We start from the raw sequence: 19,328 nt of genomic DNA, 5'->3' as shown, positions 1-19,328 counted from the left end.
AGCTTTAAGGCTAGTTAAGGGTTAAGGCTAGTTGAGGGTTAAGGTTAGCTGAGGGTTAAAGTAAGTTAATGGTTAAGGTTAGCTAAAGGTTAAGGCTAGTTGAGGGTTAAGGTTAGCTAAAGGTTAAGGCTAGTTAAGGTTAGCTGAGGGTTAAGGTTAGCTAAAGGTTAAGGCTAGTTAAGGTTAGTTGAGGGTTAAGGTTAGCTAAAGGTTAAGGCTAGTTAAGGTTAGCTGAGGGTTAAGGTTAGCTAAAGGTTAAGGCTAGTTAAGGTTAGTTGAGGGTTAAGGCTAGTTAAGGTTAGTTGAGGGTTAAGGCTAGTTAAGGTTAGTTGAGGGTTAAGGCTAGCTGTGTTTCTTGGTGTTTGCCCTGCAGTGCTGTCTGGGCTGCTGGAGCAGCTGACGGAGCAGAGGATGAGCCGTCCAGTGAACAGAGGATGGGTTGTAGAGGTGGAGAGAGGATGAACAGGGGATGGGTTGTGGAGGTGGAGAGAGGATGAACAGGGGATGGGTTGTGGAGGTGGAGAGAGGATGAACAGGGGATGGGTTGTGGAGGTGGAGAGAGGATGAACAGGGGATGGGTTGTGGAGGTGGAGAGAGGATGAACAGAGGATGGGTTGTGGAGGTGGAGAGCAGCTCAGCAGGTGCAGCAGCTGCTGAATGCAGCCCATCGGCTCAGGAAGCTTCATCTGAAAACTGCTTCCTGCGGCAACAAGGAGCGTCTGTGTGGAGCGACTTCCTCCGAGCACAGCGGCTCAGTCTGAGCACATTAACATGCAAGAGGAGGAGGGCGGCCTCCCTGCTGCTCTGCCTCCAGCAGGACTCTCCTGAGAGCTCCGAGTCCAGCGGTGGACCAAGAGGATACCTGTTATTAGAAAACCCTGTCTGCCCTGGCACTACGGTCTGCTCCTCCACCAACCACACGCCGCTCCGGGAGCGCCGCCTAATGCTAACGGTGATGTTCTCCAGGGAGGTCCTCCCATCGCCCTGGTCTCCCCCCCCGGTCTCCCATGTCCTGCTGAGCTCTGAACCGGCTGCTCTCTGAATCAACGGCAGACACAGGGTTGGGGAAGCTTGCACTTTATTGAAAAAAAAAGAAAAAACAATCAAACAAAAATAGAATCTGCAGTAAATGAGCAGCGTTCTGGACTGAAGGCCTCTTTCATGTTCAGCTCATCTTTCAGGGCGGCTCGCCGCCGCCGCCGCAGGACCCCTGTATACACAGAGCGCCGATCCACAGCGCTCTATTGTCCCGCCCCCCCTGTGGTAACGGACACCGGGGGGCCTGGGGCCGCCGGCCGAAACATGATCGCAGCATGAAAGGCGGCGGCGGAACGGCAAGCCGGAGCCCTGGAACCACAGCACACCTCCACCCAACCCCACCCTTTATATTAACCTCTTTACAAAGCATGTCAATCACTCCACCCACAGTCCGCCCTCCATCAGAACCCAGAACCCCGGAGCCCAGAACCCCAGAACCCCGGAGCCCAGAACCCAGAACCCCGGAGCCCAGAACCCCAGAACCCCGGAGCCCGGCTTCCTCTGGAGGACAAACCTTAATAAATACCAACAACATGACCGGAATGTCTACTGCAGACGAGAGAGAGAGAGAGAGAGAGAGAGAGAGAGACAGAGAGAGAGAGGGAGAGAGAGAGAGAGAGAGAGAGAGGTACAAAAGCAGTCTGCATGTTCTGATAATGTGAAGATGTTTGATCACTGATAGAAGAGACGGTGTGTGATGGTGCCCACACACACACACACACACACACACACACACACACACACACACACACACACACACACACACACACACACACACACACACACACACACAGATTTGTGTTCCTCGGAGGACAGGAAGCTTCTTCTCCTCCCTGGACGACGCAGAGTGTCCGTCTGAGCCGGTCTCCTGAGACCTGCAGAGGGTCCAGAGCCGCTCCAGCTGGTCTCCTGAGACCCCCAGAGGGTCCAGACAGAGTCCAGAGGAGCTCCATCGGTCCAGCTGGGAGACGGGAACCCCCCCTCCTCCTCCACCTCACATGAACTGCATCTGCAAAACAAGAGGACCAGGGTCAGTTCCCGTCTTCTGGGAGGACCACGGAAGACCAGGACCCTGCAGGGGACGGGGGAGGATGATTGGATGATGGACACACGGATGATGGACAGGTTTAGTTCTCTTGTGAGGACCGGACTCCTTCAGGACGGCAGGTCTGGTCCTCATCCTTGGTGGTTCTGCTTCCTGTCAGGAGAACGGGGCTCAGTGGATCAGAACCTTCTGGAACAGTCCTCCTGAGGACTGGCCTGCAGGTTCCTCTCAGGTCCTCCTTGGGGACATCCTGAGCTCTGCTGTCTCCTTCAGGCTCACAGGGAGGACCGGGACGGTGGAGAAGGTTCTGCCAGAACAGTCTGTCTCTTCTTCAGTCCTCTGAACCACAGAGTCACACTGTGTAGTCGTCTGCATACGAGGACACTGTCCCCCTCAGGACGGGGACCTCCGTCATGAAGGACGGACAGAGGACAGACAGGACGGACAGACAGAGGACAGAGAGGATGGAGAGAGGACAGAGAGGACAGACAGGACAGACAGCTCCAGGAGCTGGGCTGCTGGTCCTCACCGGGGCTCCTGGACCGGGTCCGAAGGGGTTGGGCGGCTGGATCCCGGGCTGGCCGAGCATCATGGAGGGCTGGGTCAGCACCATGTGAGGAGGCTGCAACAGAGGACCAATCACAGCTCTGAGCCAATCACAGCTCTGAGCCAATCACAGCTCTGAGCCAATCAGCTCTGAGCCAATCACAGCTCTGAACCAATCACAGCTCTGAGCCAATCACAGCTCTGAGCCAATCATAGCTCTGAACCAATCACAGCTCTGAACCAATCACAGCTCTGAACCAATCACAGCTCTGAGCCAATCAGCTCTGAGCCAATCAGCTCTGAGCCAATCACAGCTCTGAGCCAATCAGCTCTGAGCCAATCACAGCTCTGAACCAATCACAGCTCTGAGCCAATCAGCTCTGAGCCAATCACAGCTCTGAACCAATCACAGCGCTCCAATGGAGGCCAGTCGCTGTAGCACACACTCCATACAGCCTGAACAGGACTCCCTCAGGAGTGTGTGTGTGTGTGTGTGTGTGTGTGTGTGTGTGTGTTCTTGTATTTCTATCCTTGTTGGGGCCAAATGTCCCCACAAGGATAGCAAAACGTGGAACGACGTGCCTTGTGGGACCTTTTTCCGGTCCTAAGTAGGAGAAACAGTGTTTTCTTGACCATGTTGTTGTTACTGAAAAAAGTAAAAGTGCAAAAACATTTCTTTAGGGTTAGGCTTTGTTGTGGTGTGGGTTAGGGTTAGGGTAAGGGTCAGGGTTAGGGGCTAGACATGAATGGGAGTCAATGGACGGTCCCCACAAGGATAGAAATACAAGACTGAGCGTGTGTGTGTGTGTGTGTGTGTGTGTGTGTCTCACCATGCCATATGCCACCATGCCTGTGGGGGTGGTTGCGGGGAAGGCCACGGCAGACGGAGCCTGAGGAGAGACAGAATCAGGACACGTCCAGCACCAAGAGACACTCCTGTCCCTGAGAGTGAGCAGCCTCCGTCCTGCCGTCTCCAGTGAGGACGGGTCCAGAGTGAGCTCTGAGCAACGTCCTCCTGGATCTCTGCCCCCCCCCCTCCCGAGTCCTCTGTCTCTGTTTCCCCCCAGTCCCCTAACGCTGCCAGGCTGAAGAACAGGAGGCAGCAGACGACAGAGGACAGAGGACAGAGGACAGAGGACAGAGGACAGAGGACAGTGGAAGCTGGCAGCAGTGACCACATGACAGACAGTCTTTCTCCTCCTCTGAAGCCCTGCAGAGACAACAAGCCCAGATCTGTCCCCCCGCCCCCGGGGAGGACATTAACGAGTCAAGGCGTCTGGCGGGGACACAGGCCTGTCCTGTGATGCTGGGCTTCCATCCCAGACCCGGTGTCTCTGGACTGGTCCCGGGACGCGCAGCTCTGAAGGTTCTGGATCAGTCTTCAAAACCCCCAAATAACCTCCGTAACTCTGAGGACTGCTAACAAACAACCGAACCCTGAGGAAACCTTGACCTCCTGACCTCTGACCTCTGTCCTAAGTTAAATGCAGCAGGACAGGACAGACATGTGGACATGACCCAGCAGTGCCGGGACGCCCCGTCCCCCCGTCCCCAGCAGGGTCCCCGGGCTCTCACCATGGCGGCGGGGCTCCAGGTGGACGGGGCGGTCCGAGGCTGCCAGTTGTTTCCTCCGGTCAGCTTCCTCTCGCCGGGCTGGCTCCAGTGGAGGTCACTGCAGGGGTCAGGGGTCAGGGGTCAGGCACAGGTCAATACCACCGGGCGCTCCGCTCACCGTCACCACCGCACCAGGGACTACCTACTTCTTTGGCACTCCGTTCCCGATCCCCAGGTCTGCAGAGGACAAGACAACATGAGAGAGGGACAGGGGGACAGGGGGACAGGGAGACAGGGAGACAGGGGGACAGGGGGACAGGGGGACAGGGGGACAGGGGACAGAGAGACAGGGGGACAGAGGGACAGGGAGACAGGGGGACAGGGGGACAGGGGGACAGGGAGACAGGGAGACAGGGGGACAGGGGGACAGGGGGACAGGGGGACAGGGGGACAGGGGGACAGGGGGACAGGGAGACAGGGAGACAGGGGGACAGGGGGACAGGGGGACATCAGCCCAGCAGCTGAAGGGAGACTTACTGCCCACGAGGTTGGCCAGGGACGAGTCCAGGTCGTGGGACACCAGCTTGCTGGGCTGCTGGCTGCTGGGGGTCAGGCCCAGGCTGGGAGAAGACGCCACTTTCGGTGTGAGGACCCCACCTAGAACGTCTTAACCACAAGGACATGGGACAGGGAGACAGGGGACCAGAAGGACACGGGACAGAGGGACACAGAGGACGAGACAGGAGTGAAGCACCACAAAGACAGAGAGGAGGGCAGGCATACAGAGACGAGGTGAGCGTGGATGAAGCAGCACTCCAAACTGACACAGTCTGTGTGTGTGTGTGTGTGTGTGTGTGTGTGTGTGTGTGTGTGTGTGTGTTGTCAACTCACCCAGTCATGCAAATGCCATGCAAAAAGCCAAGAGTGTGACCCAGAGCCAGAGAGAGGAGAAAAAAAAAAAAAAAAAAAAAAACAACAAAGCCGTGAGATCAAGAGCAGTGAACAGAAAACCAGGGTGGACAGACAGTGAAGGACAGACAGTGGGACAGAGAGGACTCAAACACCCCACTTTACTGTGACTCTACAGCTCCTCTATAGTGACTCTACAGCTCCTCTATAGTGACTCTACAGCTGCTCTATAGTGGCTCTACAGCTGCTCTATAGTGGCTCTACAGCTGCTCTATAGCGGCTCTACAGCTGCTCTATAGCGGCTCTACATCTCCTCTATAGTGGCTCTACAGCTCCTCTATAGTGGCTCTACAGCTGCTCTATAGTGGCTCTACAGCTGCTCTATAGTGGCTCTACAGCTGCTCTATAGCGGCTCTACATCTCCTCTATAGTGGCTCTACAGCTCCTCTATAGTGGCTCTACAGCTGCTCTATAGTGGCTCTACAGCTCCTCTATAGAGACTCTACAGCTCCTCTATAGAGACTCTACAGCTCCTCTATAGTGGCTCTACAGCTCCTCTATAGTGACTCTACAGCTCCTCTATAGAGACTCTACAGCTGCTCTATAGTGGCTCTACAGCTCCTCTATAGCGGCTCTACAGCTCCTCTATAGCGACTCTACAGCTGCTCTATAGTGGCTCTACAGCTGCTCTAAAGCGGCTCTACAGCTCCTCTATAGTGGCTCTACAGCCACAGCTCCTCTATAGTGGCTCTACAGCTGCTCTAAAGCGGCTCTACAGCTCCTCTATAGTGACTCTACAGCTGCTCTATAGCGGCTCTACAGCTCCTCTATAGTGGCTCTACAGCCACAGCTCCTCTATAGTGGCTCTACAGCTGCTCTAAAGCGGCTCTACAGCTCCTCTATAGTGACTCTACAGCTGCTCTATAGCGGCTCTACAGCTCCTCTATAGTGGCTCTACAGCTCCTCTATAGTGGCTCTACAGCTCCTCTATCGTGGCTCTACAGCTGCTCTAAAGCGGCTCTACAGCTCCTCTATAGTGGCTCTACAGCCACAGCTCCTCTATAGTGGCTCTACAGCTGCTCTAAAGCGGCTCTACAGCTCCTCTATAGTGACTCTACAGCTGCTCTATAGCGGCTCTACAGCTCCTCTATAGTGGCTCTACAGCCACAGCTCCTCTATAGTGGCTCTACAGCTCCTCTATAGTGGCTCTACAGCTCCTCTATCGTGGCTCTACAGCTGCTCTAAAGCGGCTCTACAGCTCCTCTATAGTGGCTCTACAGCCACAGCTCCTCTATAGTGGCTCTACAGCTGCTCTAAAGCGGCTCTACAGCTCCTCTATAGTGACTCTACAGCTGCTCTATAGCGGCTCTACAGCTCCTCTATAGTGGCTCTACAGCCACAGCTCCTCTATAGTGACTTTACAGCTCCTCTATAGTGGCTCTACAGCTCCTCTATAGCGACTCTACAGCTCCTCTATAGTGGCTCTACAAGGCTCCACATGCTTCAACAGGTCACAGGTCAATCTGGACCTCAGGCTCAAATGAGCAGAGGTGGGGTCAGGAACCACCAGGCAGGTTCACCAGGAGACTCCAGTGTTTTGAAGCAGCAACACATCAACACACAATGAATACATGAAAGTGATGTAATGACAGCTGCTCCTGACACCACAGACACACCACAGCACCACGACCGTCCGCATGCTCCAAATGCACAGAGCAGCAGATGGATGAGCGAATGAGACACAGCAGTGAGTGCTTCAGTGAGGAGTCCGAGTGACTGTAGGACCCCTGCAGGCCCGCCACACCGTCTGGACCTGGGATCCTGCTCTGTGGCCGACTCGTGTCTGGACGTCTCACAGTGGAGACACCAGAGCAGCAGGACAGAAGCTAAAACCGGCAGACCATCAGCAACCAGCAAGGAAACACTGATCTCCATCTGACCTCCAACTCCTCACTACACTTCACAATTCTCTTTCTAAAGTTTAAATACACAGAGTAGCTATAACAGTCCTCCACGGTCCTCCACGGTCCAGCTCCTCAGAACTGTTTCAGCTTAACACTTTCTCAGAATCTCTGCTGTGAATGAACCTCTTCAAGTCATTTCACCAACTATTTGACTGGGCTCTGGACTCCAACACTCAATAGACAAGTCACAGCTGCTAATGGCAGCTCAAAGTGTCGGGAATAAAAGCAGCTAAAAGAATTTAAAATGTGAATAAACGTCACTGTCGTGAAGAGTTCTTCTGAGACGTCTTCAAGCAGTCCAAGTATCTAACAACAGCAGACTCTGCTTCCAGACAGCTGTGGTGGACATGTCTCTGAAGAGAAGGTAACAGAGCTAGGAGCTAGGGGCTAGGGGCTAGGAGCTAGGAGCTAGGGGCTATGGGCTAGGAGCTAGGGGCTATGAGCTAGGGGCTAGGAGCTAGGAGCTAGGAGCTAGGGGCTAGGAGCTAGGGGCTAGGAGCTAGGAGCTAGGGGCTAGGGGCTAGGAGCTAGGGGCTAGGGGCTAGGGGCTAGGGGCTAGGAGCTAGGAGCTAGGAGCTAGGAGCTAGGGGCTAGGAGCTAGGAGCTAGGGGCTAGGGGCTAGGGGCTAGGGGCTAGGAGCTAGGGGCTAGGGGCTAGGGGCTATGGGCTAGGAGCTAGGGGCTAGGGGCTAGGAGCTAGGGGCTAGGGGCTAGGAGCTAGGGGCTATGGGCTAGGAGCTAGGGGCTAGGGGCTAGGGGCTAGGAGCTAGGGGCTAGGGGCTAGGAGCTAGGAGCTAGGAGCTAGGGGCTAGGGGCTAGGGGCTAGGAGCTAGGGGCTATGGGCTAGGAGCTAGGGGCTAGGAGCTAGGAGCTAGGGGCTAGGAGCTAGGGGCTAGGAGCTAGGAGCTAGGGGCTAGGGGCTAGGGGCTAGGGGCTAGGAGCTAGGGGCTAGGGGCTAGGAGCTAGGGGCTAGGAGCTAGGAGCTAGGGGCTAGGGGCTAGGGGCTAGGGGCTAGGGGCTAGGGGCTAGGGGCTAGGGGCCAGGGATCAGGGCCTGCAGCACAGTTCTCTGGGAAATGTCAACACTTACCGGCGGCGTCCAGGCTGTTGGCGTTGCTGTTGTTCCCAAATACAGAGTCAAAGTCCACATTGAGGCCTGAAGCGTTCTGCTGCTGCAGCGTCGGGGAGGCCGAGAACCCTGAGGAGGACACAAGAGACACTGCTGTCACGTCCACACACACAGAGACCAGCGCAGGGCCGGGCTGGACACAGAGACCAGCGCAGGGCCGGGCTGGACACAGAGTTTGTCCCACAGAAGGACAAAGTGCAGACAGGAAGGAGGAGCAGAGGATGAAGGGAATATGACAGCAGGCCAGGTGACCTCGGGACCAGGTCCAGGGAGGAGGATGGAGACAACCAGAGGACATGGAGGACAGAAGAACCAGAGGACATGGAGGACAGGAGAACCAGAGGACATGGAGGACAGGAGAACCAGAGGACATGGAGGGTGGAGACAGCGAGAGGACATGGAGGATGGAGACAGTGAGAGGACATGGAGGACAGCAGAGCGGCTGCCTGTGGGTGGAGCAGGCTCACCTCCCCAGGTGGTGGAGCTGGACAGAGGCTGGAAGGACGGTTGCAGGTCCAGCAGGTCAGCGGCTGCCTTCGAGGAGCTGGAGGGAGGGGGGGGAATTGATCAGCTTGGTGTTTCCAAGGGAACAGGAAGAGTTAAATGCTCTAACACTGGGGGCTGTGAGGCGTTCTGATTGGACGGGGGCGCCGGGGTTTTCCTCTCCGTCTTTCTCCTTTAACTTTGATGCTGCAGCTTTGAAAATGCTTCCCTGCATCATGTCCACTTCTTCCAACGCTGCCGTTAAAGACACCGTCTCCGAACAAACCCAGCGGGCTGCAGGCCGCCATCTTGGAATATTGCGTCATCACGAGCTAGAAGCTAGGGGCTAATTTACATAATTTACATACAATTCTGCTGTCGAAGGAGAAGACATTGGATGGTTTATCCAGAATTAAATGTAATACCCAATAAAGATTTCAGGTGTTTAGACTGTTTTTTCTGACCAAATGTTTCAAAGGAAAAACGAAAATGTTTGAACAAAAATGCAGCGACTGCTACCATTCTGTAAATCAGAGTAAACCACAGCAGCACATTAAAAACCATGCGTGGCACATCAGACAAAACAAGCCCAACTGAACACCAGACAGGGATTTATTCTGTTGGAGCCCAGGACTTCCATCCAGCCGACTCCACCTGGTTCTGTGATCCTATGCTTGGCATAAAGAATGTCAAAACGACTGACTTCAGATTATTACCATTTATTTAAGTACAGCCAGATGTAATGCTCAGCTGGATCTTACTGGGAAAGATACGCAGGATTTTCCCCCGAAAGAGACAGAGACAGAGCTTGATTCCATCTTCTTCTGGGCGGGGCCCGACAGAGAGGCTGGACTTTGTTTGCAGTTGTACAGTTTGGTGTTGATGTCAGCTGCCAACCAAGAGCTGACATCCTTATCGGGGATGTTTGGAACACTAGTGTGTGTGTGTTGGTGTCTCCGGAACAGGTGGGTGTGTTTACACTTTAGCAGAGCATCTTATAACCTTGGTGCAGTTGTTGTCAGGAACAAGTGTCACAGCGGCCTGATGTGCCGTCAATACAGCTGCTCCCTTTACTTCATTATGGCAGTAGTGATAATTTGAAGTATGTACCCAACAGTTCTGATCTACAGGAGAACCGAGACGTCCCGCCTCAGCCGGCTCCTCGGGTCCTGCTGGTGGTCTCACCTGTTGGTGGAGCCCGGGGTGGAGAAGAGGTCGATGACTGGCGCAGAGGTGACGGTTCCCCCCGTCGTGGACACCGGGGAGGAGTCGGTGGTGGCAGCAGTGTTCCTCTGCAGCTCCTTCAGACGCTGTTCCTACAACAGGTCGGAGGTCAGAGGTCAGAGTGGAACCAGCCAAACTCTCCACAGGACAGAACACCACAGGGTTCGTCGACTCCTATAGACTAAACATCACAGCCCGTCTGTGGAAACGCCATTCTGCACTGCCACCTCACACCGATCACTGGACACCACCGACCGGACACCGATTACCAGATACCGCCGACCGGACACCGATTAGTAGATACTGCCGACCGGACACAGATTACTAAATACCGCCGACCGGACATTGATTACTAGACACCGCCGACCGGACACCGATTAGTAGACACCGCCGACCGGACACCGATTAGTAGACACCGCCGACCGGACACCGATTAGTAGATACCGCCGACCGGACACCGATTACTAAATACCGCTGACTGGACACTGATTACTGGACTCCGCCGACCGGACACCGATTACTAAATACCGCTGACTGGACACTGATTACTGGACTCCACCGACCGGACACCAATTACTAGATACCGCTGACCGGACACCGAGTACTGGACATGGCCGACCGGACACTGCAGACCTCCTGAAGGCCCGCTTATACTACAACAGGTGGAAAAACAAAGTTCTCTTCCAGACTTTGGCCGACAGCAGAAAAGCCGCGTTTCATTGGGGACGTTTCAAACTGAGGAGTACGGTTCGATCCAGCTCGGTCTGCCACCCAGCTGAATCCGGAACAAGGACAATCTGACCGTTCTGCAGAGCTCATGGAGACGCAGCAGAAGAAAGTCCAGCCCGGACGAGGCCACCGGTGGAGAAGCTTGTTCTGACTGACGGAGCAGAGAGCTCTGTCACACTGGGAGTCAGAAGTGTTCCGGTCCATCTCCTGGAGTACGAGCTGACCTTTAACCCCAGTGGCCTGGTCTGCGGGCCTGATGATGAAGGAGAGCGGTACCTTCAGGGCTCTTAGACGGGCCTGTTCTTCTTCCAGAGCCGCCTGCTTCTCTCTCTCGTCCACTTTAGAAAAAGACATGCCGGTGTTGGCCAGAGACGAGACGGCGTTGGAGAGGGTGCTGGCCCTGCAGGAAAACAGAGGAACAGGCCCTTCACAGCCGGACTCTGGTTCGATTCCTCTGTCCGGGACCGGTATTCAGGAGGTGAAGGGGGAGGCAGACGTACCGGCTGGCCGCCGTGGAATCTTTGACCTTCTTCCCCTCCAGAGAGGCCAGGTGCTGCTCCAGGGCGTCCAGCAGGCTGCTGGGGGCCTGCAGGGAACCACAGCAGAACCGTGAGGACCGGGCAGAACCGGGCCGCGCCGACGCATGCCACCACACTGCCAGAGTTCACAGACAGAGCGACCGCCACACAGCAAGAGCCAGAAAAGGTTCAGTTACTTACGCAGACTGTGAACTGAGAATGGAGGCAGAGGAAGGGAAATAGAGAGAGTACAGGAGGGAGGAGTCAGGATGTGAGGACTGATTCTGAGGGAGAGCGAGGAGCAGCAGGTCCAGCAGCAGACCCCGAGGCCAACCCTCCTGCTGCAGGACCTGCACGGCGCTCAAACCTTCAACCTGCTGTCTGAACCGCACGTGGCTGGACACCGGCCCGGCTGTGGAGGGCCGCCGGGGGTGGGGGGGTCAAACACCGGTCAGCATGGGTGGATCTACTGCTGCAGGAGGCAGGAGAACCACAGCACTGGCAGGAGGGACGGACATCCCACAGCCAGCCCGACAGCCCCGGCAGCCGGCGCACAGCCGGCGCACAGCCGGACAGCCGGCGCACAGCCGGACAGCCGGCGCACAGCCGGACAGCCGGCACACAGCCGGACAGCTGGACAGCCGGCGCACAGCCGGACAGCTGCGCACAGCCGGACAGCCGCCTCACAGCCGGCGCACAGCCGGACAGCTGGACAGCCGGCGCACAACCGGACAGCTGGACAGCCGCCGCACAGCCGGCGCACAGCCGAACAGCTGGACAGCCGGCGCACAGCCGGACAGCTGGACAGCCGCCTCACAGCCGGCGCACAGCCGGACAGCCGCACAGCCGGCGCACAGCCGGTGCACAGCCGGACAGCTGGACAGCCGGCGCACAGCCGGACAGCCGCCTCACAGCCGGACAGCCGCCTCACAGCCAGACAGCCGCACAGCCGGCGCACAGCTGGACAGCTGGACAGCTGCACAGCCGGACAGCTGGACAGCTGGACAGCCGGACAGCTGGACAGCCGGCGCACAGCCGGACAGCCGCACAGCCGGCGCACAGCCGGCGCACAGCCGGTGCACAGCCGGACAGCTGGACAGCTGCACAGCCGGACAGCTGGACAGCCGCACAGCCGGCGCACAGCCGGCGCACAGCCGGACAGCTGGACAGCTGCACAGCCGGACAGCTGGACAGCCGGCGCACAGCCGGACAGCCGCCTCACAGCCGGACAGCCGGACCGGAGCAGCGGACGGCTGGTGGGTTGTACTCATGAAAATTTAAATTAGCAAGTGAAATGGGTTGGAGTCCGGATCCAGAACCGTTCCACCACAGAGCTCTAATGACAGGGACTTCCTGTCCCCGGGTCAGAGCGGCAGGCTGGGGACGACTGGGAGGCTCACCTGGGACAGGTCTGGAATGTCCCCGCGGTCGATTCCCACTTGCTGCAGAAGCAGAGCACAGAGTGAATGAGTCGGCCGAGGGACAGAAGAGGGACAGAAGAGGGACGGACTGGAACCCAGACGTACCTCTGCAACTTTCAGGAACTCCGAGATCCGGGTCATGCGCGTCAGAAACTTCTTGTAGATGTCCAGGCCTTCCTTGCACTGCGTCTTCTTCATGTCAAAGTATTTCTCTGGTATTTGAAAAAGAACAACAACAACAGCCTCCTTCATTGACTGTTTCAAGGATCAGTCCAGAACCTGAGTGTCCACCCAGAGCCAGACTCATCAGAGCAGGCGAGTGGACAGGTGGAGACACTGTCCGCCGTCCAGCGGCTGCTCTGCTGCCTCAGGCGTCAGGGCGGCTCTCACCCAGCAGGTTGATGATCCCTTCATTGTAGGCCGCAAACAGCCGGATGGCGTCTTTGAACAGCAGCATGAAGGCGGCGTTGATCACGCCGTTGGTGAGCTCGTTGGCGTTGACCTGGAGGACAGATGGGACACGGGTCGTTACGGTCCGGACCCCAGACCGTCCTGAAGAAGGACCACTGGCTCCATCACCACGGCGACCCCGAGCAACAAGGAACTGAAACACCGCCGGACTCCTGGAGAACACACCATCACACTGCCCCCTTCCCCCCGGGACTCCTGGGTCCGGAGCCAGGACCAGGCTCTGGACCGGGCCGTCGTCTGGGGGGGCAGCAGGAGACCAGCTGCTCAGCTACAGTGACTAGCTACAGACCAGAGAGGGTTCCTCACTGAGCGGCTCGGTGCAAGACTGAAGAAAACTACACTTGGAGCTCCACTGTTCTGAGAACCTGCGGTTCTGACCCGGAGTCCAACCCGGGTCCCTCGAGAGGGGGGCACTGGTCCAGCGGGCCGCTGCTGCAGAGGGACTCCGGCAGGTCTCATGTGTACCGAACTGACGAGGCTGTCAGCCAGCGGAAACACAAGCGGTTCTAAGGACCGGCAAGACTGGAACCAACTGGAAGAGGACTAGAACCAGAACCGAACCGGAGGAACCAGCACCTAACAGGGCAGAACCAGGGAGGAACGAGCACCGAACCGGGCGGAACCAGCACCGAACCAGAGGAACCAGCACCTAACAGGGCAGAACCAGGGAGGAACCAGCACCGAACCAGAGGAACCAGCACCTAACAGGGCAGAACCAGGGAGGAACCAGCACCGAACTGGAGGAACCAGGTGGTTCTGGGTGGAACAGGGGAACCCGCGGGTCAGAACAACAGGCAGAAGAGGCGTGCTCCAGCCTGAAAGTAGCATCTGAGGGTCCTGAAGAGACGCGGATCAGTGGATCCACCTGGATCCACATCAAACATGGAGGAAAGATCACATGAAGGAACACTGACGTTGAAATCCAGCAGGACGTCCATCTGGTTCTGGATGATCGGGACGGTCTTCAGCAGCTTCTCTGTGTTCATCGTCCTCATCACTCCATCAGACCTGAGAGAGGGAGGGAGGGAGAGAGAGGGAGGGGGAGAGAGAGAGAGAGAGAGAGAGGGAGAAAGGGAGGGAGGGAGGGAGAGAGAGAGAAAGAGGGAGGGAGAGAGAGGGAGGGAGGGAGGGAGAGAGAGAGAGGGAGAGAGAGAGAGAGGGAGGGAGAGAGAGAGAGGGAGAGAGAGGGAGCGAGAGAGAGGGAGGGAGAGAGAGAGAGGGAGGGGGAGAGAGAGAGAGAAAGGGAGGGAGAGGGAGAGAGAGAGAAAGAGGGAGGGAGAGAGAGAGGGAGAGAGAGGGAGGGAGAGAGAGAGAGGGGGAGGGAAAGAGAGGGAGGGAGAGAGAGATAGGGAAAGAGAGGGAGAGGGAGAGAGAGAGAGGGAGAGGGAGAGAGAGGGAGAGAGAAGGAGAGAGAGAGAGAGGGAGAGGGAGAGAGAGAGGGAGAGGGAGGGAGGGAGGGAGAGAGAGGGAGGGAGAGGGAGAGAGGGAGGGAGGGAAGGAGAGGGAGAGAGAGAGGGAGAGGGAGAGAGCGATTGAGGGGGAGGGAGAATGAGAGAGAGAGAGAGAGAGAGAGAGAGAGAGAGAACATGAAGCAATGACAGAAACAGGAAGTCCAGCTTCTTATGCAACCCTAACCTCTGTCACCATGAGTCCTGCAGGAAATCAAACCTTCACTGCTGTATCGATACATTAGAGGGAGGAGGACGACAGAGAGACAGAGAGACAGAGACAGACAGAGAGAGAGAGCCGTCCTCACCCTCTCTTCACTTTGGTGAAGTCGAAGGCCACCTGTCTGTAGGACACCGCCTTCTCATTCAGGTAGCGGCTGTACCTCCGGATGAACGTCGACATGTCGTAGCCTGGGGGGGGGGCACACGGTCACACTCCCATCACCCCGACACATGCCCATCACTCCGTCACCCCATCACCCCCCCTTCACCGATCACCCACCCTGAAGGCCGCTCTTGTCCAGGAAGCTGCTGAGGTTGAAGAGAGTGTTCCTGGAGGCCAGATACTGGATGAACCTCTGCAGGAGCAGAAGAAGAAGAAGAAGCAGGAAGTGAAGCTGCTGACTCAGCGGACCGTAAGTCCGGGAGGAAGAGAGCCGGGGTGGGGGGGGTGGGGGGGGCTGCAGCACTGACCTCGTTGCCGTAGACCATGAGGTGGTGTGTGGCGGCCAGCGACTTGAAGACCACCACCCAGCTGGTGTTGGCGGTGCGCTCGAACAGCGTGTCGGCCAGCTGGGGGATGTTGACATTCATCTCGTTGGTGCACTGGATCAGGTCTGCGGACGAGAGAGAGAGAGAGAGAGAGGGCGGGCTGTGAAGTCAGTGCGGCGGTGAGCAGGGTCCTACTGGACCATCAGGACGGACCCGGCTCGCCGGTCCAGTCGTTAGATGGACGTTACCAGACATGTTCATCCTACACACACCTTCACTGGGACAACAAAAAACTCTCAAAGAGCCGTGAAATGAAACGATGTGACCAATGGGGAGTGTGTCCTGAAGCTCTGCTGCTCCCACTAGTGGAGGGAGGCTGAACAGCAGGCCACAGCGCCGCCTCTGAACACGTCTTCATGAGGAATCAAACACACCGAGGGCGTCTTCTTCTGTGGTGTTGGACGAAGCAGCCGCTGAGTCAGTATTCAGAGACCTGGCGAGCAGCGAGCATCAATACTTGATGAGGCCTGAATCTGGAGAGACCATCCTGAAGGATCCCTCTGCTGGTTCCACCGAGCCGCCACGGAACACACCCCATCACCAGCAACCGGAGCCCGAAGCCGCTCCTCAGCCAGCGGGACCCAAAGAGGCCCGCTGGACCCCCCCGGGTCGACTGAAGACCACACAGACCAGCAGAACACCAGGAACCCGCGGTGGCCCCAGTTCCCCATCACTGGACCGATTCTGCTGCTCTCCTCAGGGACCAGCCTGGTCCTCCAGGTAAACACCTGGTCTTCCAGGAGGGACCAGTTATAGACCCGGTCTTGCAGGTCCAGGCCTGGCCTTGCAGGAGGAACTGAGAGCCTGTGAGGGTTGGATGGAGAAGGACCGGGCTCAGATGTGTGAGACAGCAGGAACCAGGGTTCCAGGGTGGAGCAGCCGGACTGAGCGGTGAGGTAAGACCCCCACTGAAAGACCGCTGGCTGTGTACCTGAGACCAGATCAAAATGAGTCCATGTGATCCAGCGAGCACCGTGGGGCCACTGGGGGGCGGAGCTCTATCAAAGCTTGTAATCAGCACCATAACTAAGGAAGTGCTGATCTGCAGGCCGATCTGCCGTCTGCAGGCCGATCTGCCGTCTGCAGGCCGATCTGCCGTCTGACTGATGAAGCACTTCCTGCTCACTGCCGTTTCCACAGCTTTTTTCCTTTAGGAGGCAGAGCACTTCTTGCCTCGGCCCCCCCACAGCACCGAGGCCCCTGCTGAGGCTTCTGGGCCGGAGGTCCAACAGAGTGCTGAGCCGGTCCAGCACGACCAACCACTTCACACCTGGGACGCACTCCGGTCTGAAGCCTACTGCAGCCTCACAACATGAAGACACCTGCAGGGAGCTGCAGGAACAGGGACCGTCCTCCACCAGGGGGTGCAGAGAGGATCCGTTTTACTGAGACTGGTCGGGTCTTCTGTCCCGAGACCCGGCCCGGGACCCGGCCCGCCCCTACTGGGTCGACCGAGCTCAGCGGCTGGCCGTGGTGGCGGACTGGAGTGCCTGATGGCAAACAGTCGGCGATCAGTGTGTGTGTGGTCCTCCAGAACCCACAGGGTACGGAGTGGAGGTGTGGGAACCGGATCACCACGGATGAATTCCTGAGATCTCCCATCATCCTTCACTCAGCAGGAGCCAGACCACCGGCCCACTGCTTCTAGAACCATCACACAGCGGATGGCCGCCCTGGAGGCTGCTGTCTCCAGCTGGTCCAGAGACCAGAGACCGGGTCAGGACCCTCGTCTGCAGCTCTGGAAACGCCACATCATGGTGCTGCCGGACTTTATCTGGACTGCAGCTATTTGAGTCCGTCTCAAAGGTCCTGCTGACGCTCCCTCGCCGCTGACCTTTGAGCCTCAATGGAGCCGTCACCATTACATAACAGCAATCACCTCCAGGCCCGCTCCAGTCCCACAGGAGGAAATACCACACCACCCAGACCCCCAGAGGACTGGGTCTCACACACACCACCCAGACCCCCAGAGGACCGGGTCCCACACACACCACCCAGACCCCCACAGGACCGGGTCCCACACACACCACCAAAACCCCCAGAGGACCGGGTCCCACACACACCACCCAGACCCCCACAGGACCCACACACACCACCCAGACCCCCACAGGACCAGGTCCCACACACAGATGGAGAATGTGGTGCTGGGCCCACCTCCAGACTCCTGCAGGGACAGAGCTAAATGCTAAATGCTAGCCTCCAGAGCCCCCAGCTTGAGCCTGTTCAGTGGACGGAGACAGAGACCTGGTCCTTGTAAAGACGTCCCGGTCCAGAGTGGCTGTGCTCTGGAAGACTCCCCGTTTGCTGCGAGGCGTTGGACATCATCACACATTAGAGGCCGAGACGAGTCCCAGTCCTACTCCACCTTTCAAACCTCTGACCCCGAGGACAGCGAGGCAGAACGTGGTCCAAGCTGTGGTCAGTGTCAGCAGATGGGCCGCTCTGCTGTCCAGGAGGACAGAACATCCCACGGTCAGCTGGTCTGCTCCACCACAACGAGGACTGAGGGGACCCCATCAGGACTGAGGACCACCATCAGGACTGAAGGGACATCATCAGGACTGAGGACCACCAACAGGACTGAAGGGACATCATCAGGACTGAGGACCACCAACAGGACTGAAGGGACCACCATCAGGACTGAAGGGACCACCACCCGAAGCTCCGGTCCAGCTGGATGAGGAACCATGACGGATAGGAGCAGGAGTCCAGGAGTCCTGGAAGAGGTTTGAATAATCCTGAGGAGGAAACAAGTCTCCAGCTAGAGGTAAAGAGACCCAGGTCCGGCTGAAGTCCAGACCACCACAGACTGCTCCAGACCACCACAGACCACCACACACTGGTCCAGGTCCCCTAAACTCGTCCAGTTCCCCTCAGACTGGTCCAGACCACCACAGACAGGTCCGGGTCCCCTCAGTCCCAGCAGGCCCTTCGGCCACAGACAGCGTCCACACACCGCCGCTCCCCAGCAGCCGGGTCGCTGCAGCCACACCGAGCCCCCCCGGGTCCAAACTGAGACTTACAGTCCAGGTGCTTCTTCTTGGGCCCCATGATCTCGTGCGTGGTCGCCTTGCACACCGTCTTGGAGATGGCCGAGCCGGTGACACTGTGCTGAGCCGCGGTGATCCGGTCCGTAATGCTCTGTCCAGACATCTCGAATCGGCTCCAAGTGACGGCCACACTGACTGAAAGGAGTCTGGATCCGCAGACCAGCCCGGGTGGAGACGAGTGCGGGTCCCGAAGAGGCTCTGCGCCGCCTGACAGCACCGCAGACAGGACGCCGACGGAGGGGAGACTGAGACAAGGCTCCGCTGGGCTGCGCTCCGGCTAGGATAGCATGCTAACAGGCTAACCTGCTGGCTTCCGAGAGGCGGAGCAAACGAGCCGAGAGCAGCACGGAAACACCCGAGAGCAACCCGGAAATAACCGAGAGAAGTCTGACGAGTACGGTACCGACAGAAACCCGAAAATAGCCGAGAAGACCGAAAGTAACCGAGAGCAACCCGAAAATAACCGAGAACAACCCGAAAATAGCCGAGAGGGACCGAAAAAACCCGAAAGCAACCCGAAAATAGTCGAGAGAAGACCGAAAACAACCGAGAGAAGCCCGAAAATACCCGAAAGCAATCCGAAAACAGCCGAGAGAAGACCGAAAATAGCCGAGTGAAGACCGAAAATACCCGAAAGCAATCCGAAAAAGCCAAGAGAAGACCGAAAATACCCGAGTGAAGACCGAAAATGCCCGAAAGCAGCCCGAAAAGAGCCGAGAAAAGTCCGAAAAGTTCCGACTATAACCCAAGTCTTTATCAGTGCACTACCGAGACAGATCCGAGCTCAGCGTCTCTTTCTGTCTCACCAGAACACACTGTGCACGCTGACGTGCTCAACATGTCCCTCCAAACAGTCCTGTTCTTCAACCTCTTCAGAAGGAAAGTCAGGCTCACTTTATCACAGAGTTTGTATTTTTCTGGTTGTAGTTTGGCTTTTCAAAGTCACACTGCTTTGAAACCAATGTTTTTAAACAGCTTACAATGTTATCATTGATTTGAAAACCACACTTTAAATATATTTGGAAACTCC

General features: G+C 57.1%; 1 protein-coding gene across 3 annotated transcripts; it reads right to left on the bottom strand.

Annotated features, from left to right (window-relative positions):
* Positions 1-1,061: 1,061 nt before the first annotated feature.
* Positions 1,062-18,627, bottom strand: LOC115395179 (phosphatidylinositol-binding clathrin assembly protein-like). 3 transcript variants are annotated; one of them, XM_030100597.1, is made up of 19 exons: positions 18,272-18,627; positions 15,171-15,313; positions 14,980-15,055; positions 14,786-14,888; positions 13,944-14,037; positions 12,949-13,060; positions 12,664-12,770; positions 12,538-12,579; positions 11,120-11,205; positions 10,896-11,019; positions 9,852-9,982; positions 8,651-8,727; positions 8,145-8,252; positions 4,721-4,849; positions 4,390-4,420; positions 4,205-4,301; positions 3,460-3,519; positions 2,613-2,705; positions 1,062-2,047 (listed from the first exon to the last, which is right to left on the bottom strand). In XM_030100597.1, exons 1-19 carry the CDS (start codon positions 18,399-18,401, stop codon positions 2,033-2,035), a joined length of 1,758 nt encoding a protein of 585 aa, XP_029956457.1. In that variant the 5' UTR covers positions 18,402-18,627; the 3' UTR covers positions 1,062-2,032. The 3 variants fall into 3 exon arrangements, with proteins under 3 accessions (XP_029956457.1, XP_029956458.1, XP_029956459.1); XM_030100598.1 differs by having other exon boundaries at positions 4,721-4,840; XM_030100599.1 differs by having other exon boundaries at positions 4,721-4,819.
* Between the last annotated feature and the right edge of the window lie 701 nt (positions 18,628-19,328).

Source organism: Salarias fasciatus, chromosome 10 (genome assembly GCF_902148845.1).
Source record: "Salarias fasciatus chromosome 10, fSalaFa1.1, whole genome shotgun sequence".
Lineage (NCBI taxonomy): Eukaryota > Metazoa > Chordata > Actinopteri > Blenniiformes > Blenniidae > Salarias > Salarias fasciatus.
This window is presented reverse-complemented; position numbering and strand designations above follow the sequence as displayed.

What these genes read in the sequence shown, in the direction of transcription:
- LOC115395179 (XM_030100597.1), bottom strand. Translation starts at nt 18,401, where the DNA reads ATGTCTGGACAGAGCATTACGGACCGGATCACCGCGGCTCAGCACAGT. An exon ending in CAAGAAGAAGCACCTGGACT is followed by an intron (nt 15,314 to 18,271) that starts GTAAGTCTCAGT and finishes TCTCGTCCGCAG; the next exon opens with ACCTGATCCAGTGCACCAAC. An exon ending in TTCACCAAAGTGAAGAGAGG is followed by an intron (nt 14,038 to 14,785) that starts GTGAGGACGGCT and finishes TCCCTCTCTCAG; the next exon opens with GTCTGATGGAGTGATGAGGA.